At 37.4% G+C, this 9,914-nt stretch overlaps 1 protein-coding gene across 5 annotated transcripts; it reads right to left on the reverse strand.

Annotated features, from left to right (window-relative positions):
- Window positions 1-3,180: 3,180 nt before the first annotated feature.
- LOC112489641 (NADH-cytochrome b5 reductase-like protein) lies at window positions 3,181-7,542 on the reverse strand. 5 transcript variants are annotated; one of them, XR_009637647.1, is made up of 6 exons: window positions 7,197-7,542; window positions 6,237-6,296; window positions 6,087-6,137; window positions 5,675-5,729; window positions 4,868-5,032; window positions 3,181-4,568 (listed from the first exon to the last, which is right to left on the reverse strand). XR_009637647.1 is itself a non-coding variant. In XM_060815208.1 (3 exons), exons 1-3 carry the CDS (start codon window positions 7,353-7,355, stop codon window positions 6,114-6,116), a joined length of 243 nt encoding a protein of 80 aa, XP_060671191.1. In that variant the 5' UTR covers window positions 7,356-7,540; the 3' UTR covers window positions 5,712-6,113. The 5 variants fall into 5 exon arrangements, 1 of the variants encoding a protein (XP_060671191.1); XR_009637665.1 differs by having other exon boundaries at window positions 3,187-4,568; window positions 4,868-5,597; XR_009637659.1 differs by having other exon boundaries at window positions 3,183-4,568; window positions 4,868-5,597; window positions 5,675-6,137.
- Window positions 7,543-9,914: the final 2,372 nt, after the last annotated feature.

The following is a 9,914-nucleotide window of genomic DNA, read 5'->3' on the forward strand; positions in this document are numbered from 1 at the left end:
GGGGCTATTCCGTAATTTCCGAAACTTCAGGGGCCGTTCCGTAATTTCAGAAAATATTGCTGACGTGGCAGATGGTGCTGACGTGGCACCACGTGGCAGATGACGTGGCAGATGACGTGGCTGACGACGTGTCGCTGGCGTGGTAGATGACGTGGCAGGGGTTCGCTGACGTGGCTGATGACGTGGCTGCTGACGTGGTCGTCTTCAACCTCCAGACGGCGCGTGCGGCGCGTGGGCGCGTGAACAGTTGCAGAAAAATTTCAGTCGGCGCGTGCGGGCGCGTGGGACGTCCGTTTTCTCTCCGGCGAACTTCGTTGTTCTCCTCTCGTCGGGTACTTTCACCTGGGATTGTCAAATTAATTATTTGAGCAACTTTCCGAAACACCAACTTGAAGAACAGTGGCTCTGTTTCTTCAAATTTTGAACCCAAGCTCTCGATCTGGGGCTCTGATACCACTTGTTGTGGTTCTCTGACCACTTTAGAGAAGAAATATGAGAAGAAAATAAAAGAATTCTATTAATCTCTTAAAAATAGAATACAAAAAATAAAAACTTCTCTCATGGAGGATTCTCTCGTGGAACCTCTCTCTGCACTCTCCAATTCTCTCTGGAATTGCTCACTCTTCTCTCAAGTTCTCTCTGGAACTTAAACAACTCTCTCTCTTGGAGTTTTCTCTCAATTCTCCTCACTTGGGAGGATTGAGATTGCTCTCTTGGCTTAATTTTCATGGAACGGTAAGGAGCCTATTTATAGGCTTACAAGGCCACAATTTTCAACATCTTAGCCCACAATTGTTGATCGGTGCAGCAATGGTGTCAACAATGGTGGCTGTCAACAATGGTGGCTGTGGTTGGTGCGGTTGGTGTGGTTGGTGAGGTTGTGGGTTGGTGCGGCTGGACTTCACAGCTACCACACTACCGTCCTCTCTAACTACTGCATCTGAATTAATTCTGATAAAGTGCTGGGGGATTCTGTGCAAAGCTTACTCAGGGACAAGTACATCTAAGTTGACCATATCAGTTCTTTCAATAGCCGCCTTGGCCTCCCTGAACCTGAAATTTAACAGCTCCATTGTGGTTTCTAACCTAAAAGTCTTGTTTTCGAAAACAGAACTATTTCTAATCTTCCAAATATGGCCTAGAATAAGAGAGCCATAAAGGAAAAAGTTTTCAACATCATTTGGGTGGACCAGCAGGGTTCTACCAGGATCAGCAAGCATAGCCAATTTTTCTTCTAAGGAAAGGTCTGCAAACTCATCCCACCTTATGCTCCAAGGTATCACGAACCAAATTGCTCTAGCCACCTGGCAGTGGAAGAAAAGGTGGTTGTCGGACTCTAGAATGTTACAACCATGTACACACGTTGGCATATTGACTGTTATGCTCCTAGAGAGCAAATTTGAGACAGTTAAGAGCCCTTGGTTTGACAGCTTCCAAAGGAAAAATTTTAATCTTTCATGCAATTTTGATTTCCAGAAGTGTTTCCACCAATATGATTCAGAGCAATCCTTCCAAAATTCCAGCTCGAAGGCCGATTTAACCGAAAACCTGCCATTCCTATTTCCCAACCACACTAACTTGTCTTCCAGGTTACTATTAGTAGTTGGGATCCTTTTGATGTTCTCCACCGAGGTGGTATCAAAGAGGGATTGTAGTTTCTCCTCGGTCCAATCTCCATTAGACATCCTTAGATCCTCAACCAATCCACATTCCTGATTGCTCGCACCAAGAGGTGTCGGTTTAAAATTTGGCATAGACGAAATCCAAGGATCTTCCCATATACTTATATTATCTCCTCTGCCAACTCTATAACAGAGCCCATTCATAATAAGCTTCCTTGAATGCAATACGCTCTTCCAAGACCAAGATGCATTCTTTCGACTATTACACCTCAGGAAACTACTGCCAACAAAGTATTTAGAGTTCAGTGCCTTGGCCCACTGTCTTCCCGAGTCTGTAACAAGGTGTCAACCAAGCTTGCTGAGGAGAGCCACATTCATATCCTTCAGCCTTCTGAAGCCTAACCCACCTGAATATTTTGGCTTGCACACTCTTTTCCAAGAAACTTTGGACTTGCTCTGTCTGCTGTATGCGTGTTACACACGTATATGCTAGCTACCTAAGAAATGTTTCTATTGAAGTCTATGCATCGGTATCTTTCCCTACGTCTATATATATACACTAGATTTTCACCACGTGTTTTGCATGCGATTGAAATAATTTCTTAAATATTTACATATACCTTTGCAGAATTTGTTATAGAAAATGTTTTATTTTTTGGTTTAATAATTTTATGGTTTAGTATTTTATTTTAATTTTTGTAATTTATATTTTTAGACCAAATTTTATTTATGCTTTACAAATAAACTACAGAACAAATAAATTTTGATTGTTTAATTTTTATGTTTTCATTAATAACTTATATATATATATATATATATATATATATGTATAATTTCCCCTCTGTGGGTTTAAAGTTTTGTATTTTTACGAGGGCAAATTTATTTTTTTGAACTTGCCTGGCCAACAGTGAAAAATATACATCAGTAATAAAAATGTTAAACTGCATATTTTTTTAGGGCTAAAGACAGGTGTGTTTCCTGAAGTGAATTCAAGAGAGATATATAATAGCTCTATTTAATTAGTTGAATAACAAATATTCCTGAAGTGTGATTACACGTTTATCTTTGCTGGCTCTCAATTTCTAGTATTGATCCAATTGATAAAATCATACATATTCCTGAAGTGTGATTACACGTTTATCTTTGCTGGCTCTCAATTTCTAGTATTGATCCAATTGATAAAATCATACATATTTCTGAACAAAAAAATATAAAAAAAAATAAATTTAATTAAAATTGGACAGGAAGATCAAAAGAATATGGTATCGTTCATAATTTTTTCACAAATTTAGTATCACAGGTCCTATCTCACACGATATCTAATTATATCATCACAAATAAACCACAATATTGCATGCCATTTTGAATAATTCATTCATTTTCAAATGCAACATTTTTCATAAATTAGAAATAGAAATAGCATTTTTAAAATCCAAATTAGACCAAAAAAAAAAAAAAAATTGTTTTCAGGAACTTAATTATAATCAAATAATCTCACTTCTTTGCGGAATCTACATTAAATATTACTGACTATCCCTTGCGATTAGTTAATGAAACAATTAGAAACTACTACTTAATGTACATTTAAGAATTATATTTTCAGAAAAAATGTCTGATACAATACATGTACTTTTTGCCTACGCAACCGACTAGTCAACTATAAAGCACTTTTCCTTTTGTATGGCATATGGGATCAGCAGAAATTTTAGCTGCCACTTATACTACTTTCAATTTTCTCTCAACTATAGAAACCTAACTTAAACATAGTTGAAGACCAATGACAAGATATAGACTAATTCAACCACCTTTTCAAGCCAAAGTGAAGATGAAGCAGACATGGATACATGTTGTATAATCCTCATTATTTGCTTGGTGTAAGTGTTGCAAGTTTTAAGCCACCGGAGGGCGGGGTACATGATCTTGTGTATCTCTATTTTCATGTGCATCTATAGTTATGCTATTGATTCTAAATATTAGAAATTCTTATGAACGCTTGTCAAACATCATAGACAAAAAAAACACCAAACAATATTAATATGAAATTTATATAAGAAAAAGAAGTACAAGTATAATTGTCTTTTTAGCAATTAATTTAACCACAAAAATTTGCCAAATTAAATTTAGTTACACAATAAACAACTAGACTTTGCATGTGCACCATTGCAACACAACTGTACGCAGATATATTGTTTTATCCAGATCTAATTAAAACCTTCAGAAAATATTACTACACTTTAATAATAAATCCAAATGTAGTATCATTCAGCCCAATATTTTACTACAAGAAAATATAGTTCGATGTCCCACTATAATGAAAAAAATAAAACGAACTATAAATTTAACATACGTCCAGCTACCATATTTAACAAACCCAATGCATCAGTTGATCATGCTCAGCGGAATGCCATTATAGATTTACAATTGTGCTCAAATGATGGCAAAAGACCCCACTCATAATTACAACCTCTAATGTCATCTAGCAACTTCTTTTTCTAAGAAGCTGCAGCATGACTTCCATGAAAAACATTGAGCCCCCTACAAGTACTCCACTTGAAAGCTGTTGCAAAATAAATGCATGTCTACCTAACCTTATGGCATGCGTTTCTATTGACTATCTCTAATTTGTTTAGACAGACATCACTTAATCCATGGAGTCCAAGTATATACATCTGAGTTTTGACATTTTGCTATACCATACATTATGCTTATATATAAATGAGAAAACTAATTTTTGAGAGAAATCAAAATAAATTATTTCATTAAAAAAAAAAAAGAAAAAGAAAAAAAAAGCCTATCCAATTGCACATTTGTAGTCTTTAATTAAATCAATAACCTGCATTTCTGCTATGCTGTTTTTCTTTACAAGTTTCTGCTTCTCATCATCAGTTAGCATTCAGTGTTTTGGCTTCAACACATGCTTATGATATTCACAAGCAAGTCAGTAATCTGACAAAAAGAAAATCATAGTTCAGAAGCATCACATCCACAACCTCATCAAATTCACAAATAAAATGATCATCAAAATTACTTGACTGATTAAGCATAACAATTCCCACATAAATGATTCTCTTAGTTTATTTTTAAGGTAAATTGACAACTGCCAACTTAAAAAGAAAATTTAAGCATAATTTGCTAGTCAATAACAGACTCAACATGATAACGAACAAAAACATTTTCTTAAAACAGTAAAATTATTATCCACAGGGCAAAAAATGCAATACATAATTGACATCCAGGAAACAAACCTGAAAATTTTCCACTTTACATGGGAGAATGTCCAAAGCTTTCTGTCAGATTTGTCAATTGGTTTTGCAAAATTAAAATAAACCCAATTAAATTGTCTCTATGACAATCTGAGATGCAGTACTGTGGACGTTGTTAACTTTCAGCACACCAAAAATGACCCTCATCTGCAATCAAGACAATCAATAACTCAGTTTCTAACAGGGTCAAAGATTACATAGTATTAATAAGCAGATAGCAGCAAGGAAGAGCCCATTGAGAATCATCACAAGACTATTCCTATTATGCTTTTTCATGGCTGGCAGGACTTAAGGAAACACAAGATTCCTTCGAGAATACCAGACACTCATCCAAAGGATTACTGTTCTGAATCTATTTAAAACAAGTTAAATAGATTAATCATAAATCTCCCACTTTAGTATTCTCCCAGATGCATCATATAGTTATATGCATGAAAACTGCTTTGAAAAACACATATACAACCCCTATTCATTCTTTTAAGCCTGTGTATTCGATCCTTAAAACTAAAGTTACCAAACCCAACCAGCATTAGACCTCTGATTTATCCCCCCTTAATCAATTGACATAGGACCAGGATTGATGAATAAAGATGATTCAGCGCATATATCCTCAGCCAATAATTCAGGATGGGAAATCTACACCCTTCACTTCAACCACATCGCCTGGTTTTAAGCTTGCAAAATGCTGACTCATTTTTCCTTCTGGGTACAACTGCAAGCAGCATAATAGATTCTTCGAAAGAATAATCTTAACAACTGGACTTGTTAAGTGCATCACCATGCGCATACCTTAATTAATAAGTCAAAATATCCCTTTGCATCTGGATCTGATATTGTAGTGTACCTGTATATGTAAACAAAAAATTGTTCCACAAGGTGACATTAAGGGGGAGAACAATCAACAACTTGTTTAGTAAAATCATAATCTCAACTTAAAGATTCAAGTTATACATTGTAGTGGAATCAATAACCAATAACTTTATAATGAAAGAACATAGAACATGCATGAAGATAAAACTAATGAAAAACGAACATGTTGTTAGAAGGATAAATACAAACCTCCACATATATGAGCAAAAAAAAAAAAAAAAAAAAAAAAAATTTCTAAACTTCTGATGATTTACAATTTCAAACAATCCAGTACAAAAATGAGAAAAACTACTTAAAGAAACCGCATGTGCATTTGAAGAAAGAGACATACGGACAGACAATATATTTAGGCTTCCCTTCAACAACTTGTCACAGTGGAGCCCTGCAGTTACAAGAACAACCATAAACAGAGAATAATGGTATAGACTCCTTGCAACTAGGAATTTGAGAACAACATTACTAATAAAACAGAAGAGTATACCTTGTAAGGAGGCATGAAACAATATCCAAACCCAACTTGGCGGTGTGATCCAATGAAAATCTACATTATGAGTAATATAGAATATTAGTTACTTTGTTTACTGAACTAACTTCTGAATCTTTAAAACTATATTCGGATATCCTGTCAAAAACTTGAAAAGGTTGGTTAGTCAATGGTACTATTGATCACATCTGAATGCTTTTTCACAGTTGGGACACATTATTGCATGAATATTTGTTTGGGCATCTGTAACAATGTCCTATATCAACCAACCACTCATGCAACAACTATCCAAGATTTAGATACTAAGTATAAATTATTCAGTGTCTTAAAATAAGGGTCGCTTCAACAACAATTATGGAGAACACCAAGTAACCCAGTACAAAACTACACCAATTCCAGATTAAATCATGACATGAGCAAAGAAAATGTTTTTCATCTTATGAAAAAAGCAAAATTATATACTTAGGTCAAAATGTTGCATGTGAAGTATAAGAAGCAGATTTTTTTCGAAATTGGAAAAGCATTTTCAAAACCAATGTAATGCACACGGGATTAATTTACTTCAATAATTTCTTTCTGGGTCCTTCTATTTCTTCTCAAGTGATAAGATTTTATTAACGATAAAATCTAAAAACAAACCCAGCACTCCCAACAACCTAATGCGCAATGTACCAGTAATCAAACAAGTATTGAGCTTCAAAATAGTCATATGTAGCAAAACTTAAAAAAATAAAATAAAATAAAATCAGCACGAACATACTCATTTTTCTTCATACATTAAAATCGAGAAAAACAAACACCTATTATCCAAGAAACCCAAATGGGCAAGCCACAAACCCGACTTACAATCACTTTTCTCAATCATCAACAAATCATTTCAGCTATGGAACTACCCTACATTGCCTCAAACAATGAAAAAGAAGAAAAACCCAGATAAAATCAGCAGGCAAAAATTACCATATCAGGTGAGGAAACATAGTATAGATAAGAGATTCCACCACAAACTGCTGCAAGTGCTCTGAAAGGAATTCTATAACCGGACTTGGGTTGGCTCCCAAATGCATTGGCGAATGCTACCGCAGTAGCTTTAGAGAGTCTCTGAAAGAATGTCGCCATTTTTTTTATTTTTATTTTTTGGGGCCACGTTAGAAATCAGCAATAGAACAATAGCTTAAGCCCAGCAACAATGAATTTACAAAAGTGTTTTCGGCTATGGTGCTTTTTCGTTTCCCCTTTCCATGGGGGCAAAAAGTGCAGATTAATATATGCTACAGAAAGTCTGTGTTAAATCTTTCTAAGATCTCTTGCGTGGTGTTCGTTATTGTTTGAAAAGTCAGCTGCGTGTCGATGATATGCTAATAGAAAACGGCCACGTCATTTATGTTCCATGTGGGAGCCACAGCTGGATCCTGACTCTGATATATAGTTGATCTTCCCTAATTCTTTGGGTTTGATTTGGGCTTGATGACCTAAGCACAACCAAACTTTTCTAGCTCAACGTTAGGCCGTGCAGGCCCATTATATGGATGCTTCTTTCAGAAGGTCACGAAACTTCTAGTGCTTCTATGTAAGAAATTGGATAACTTTAATGTTTGCTAATGATTCATAAATGATAATAATAGTCCATCTCAAAGAAATAAAAAAAGAAAGGCAGACCATAAGATGGTATTTTACTTTCTTATCCAGTTTTCAATAGACACCTACAAAGTCCATTTTTTAATTTCTTCATGAAATAAGAGGCAATAGAGCAATAATGTGTAGATCTGCTAAAGAAATGGTGAATTGGCAATTGGAAAGGAGGAATAGGGCTTATTTCATTTAAGTACTTTTACCTTTCTTTTGTAGTCAAGTTTTCTTTCTTCAAGAGCATCTTCTTGCTAAGCTTAAGGAAATTTCTTTCTGGTGGAAATGCAGCGGGGCGGTAGGCTCTCTATCAACAACAGGGGGGTTGTTCCCCTTTGTCAACTCCTTACCTGTGTCATTGACAAAGGCAACCGAGGCTAACCAAAGGTACCAGCATCCTTTTTTTTTTTTTTTTTTTTTTTTTTTTTCTTTTGGCTAAGAGGTCCGTAGGTTGTACACTAGCCACGGTGAACCCTCAGACGACCTATCTAAGATTAGGGGGGACATCCTCAATAGTGGTGACCCTTTCACTCTTCCACGAACTGATACATGTACCGAATGCTCATACAGGAAAATTGACTCCTGGGTCTGGAACTTGGGGGGTTGCTCCGAGAAAAAAAGGTGTTGTTCGCCTTGTAGACAGAGGAGATATAGAAAGTGTCCCGTGCGTGATTCATAAGATTCTATAGCAGCACCAGTATATATATATTTTTCACTTAGCCTGCCTCTCCCATGACTTTCCAGACCAACCACCGAAAACATGGTCACACCATGGGCACCAATAGAAAGCGAACCCTCGGTCTGTCGAACCACCGCTAACCTTGTCGTGAACAGGTTTCCGAGTCACTAAAAGAGAGCAGCTCCCCTCCCTACACTAATAGATAGGCCTCCCCCAGTCTCTTTGAGAAATGGCAGCTATGTTTGGTGCCTCCTTCTTCACTCCGGGGGCTTTTAGTAGTCAGCTTCCTCCTTAAAAAATGCCTAATGCTCTAGCCTCTGATCATACCAATGAAGAATCTATAGTGTCTCTATTTCAAGCACTCAGGAACCAATCGGAGCAGGATTTGAGGTCTTCGTTTCCCTAGTCGTAGTATTCTTGCTCAACTCAACATGCATTTTATAGTGCCGTGCCGGGCCAATAGGCGCGCCGCAGTCACGCATTCAAACAAGATTGCCTTTCTTCGCTATGTAAATAGAGGGCCGGAATAAGTGCCAGACCCTCAACAAAAGAATGGATTAAGTGGGGCGAGGATCAAGGAGGCCGGATTTACCTTTATGAACCTCAGCGTTCAGTGGTCGGGTTCACTCCTCCTATTGCCTTTACCCAGCGGCAAGACGCTTAGTTTTGTCAGAAAGGGAATGCTTCTTCCCCTCTATTGTGCGGGTGCTAAGACTAGGCGAAGAATTAAAGGAGTGATTCTCTTCTTTCATGTGAATGGCCCTATCTTGTATCAAAAGGTTTTTCGCGCTATACACCACGTTGAGAAAAACTAGCCTCCTATGTACCGTACCATTTTATTACCTCGAAAGGGAGGTCTTCCTTATGATGCTATGGATGGCTGTTCGAAGTGCAAGGGGTAAACTTGGAGTCGGATAGGATAGGATTGTGCGCGTCGGGCCCTTTGGGTGTCATGTCATATTTTGGCCGAGTTTACCGTACCTCCGGCCCTTATGTTACGCGATCGTAATATTTTGTTACGTTCCACCACTGTTACGCTAGAAATAAAAGGTTCCACATGAGCTCTAGTTTTGCAGCATGGCGACAAGACCAATAGGGGATTGGCTCCGGGTGTAGATAAGGTAAAATCCACAGGGGTCATGCAAATACATAGGCCCCTTCCATTCTCTTTTGGATGAATGGGGTGGTTTAGAAGGCGCTTTCCGATCTACGATCCCTCGGAGCGAGGGGTTAGGCAAGTAGTATGGGCCCTCTGACTTCCAGCTATGTGCTGTGCGGCTCCTACGAAGCGAATGAAGGGAAGCCCTTCGAGCTTTCTCTGCTAGCGGCTTATGTAGTGGTCGGCCCTATAAAGCTCGCTAAGCGAAGCTTAC

This window comes from Ziziphus jujuba, chromosome 1 (assembly GCF_031755915.1).
Source record: "Ziziphus jujuba cultivar Dongzao chromosome 1, ASM3175591v1".
Lineage (NCBI taxonomy): Eukaryota > Viridiplantae > Streptophyta > Magnoliopsida > Rosales > Rhamnaceae > Ziziphus > Ziziphus jujuba.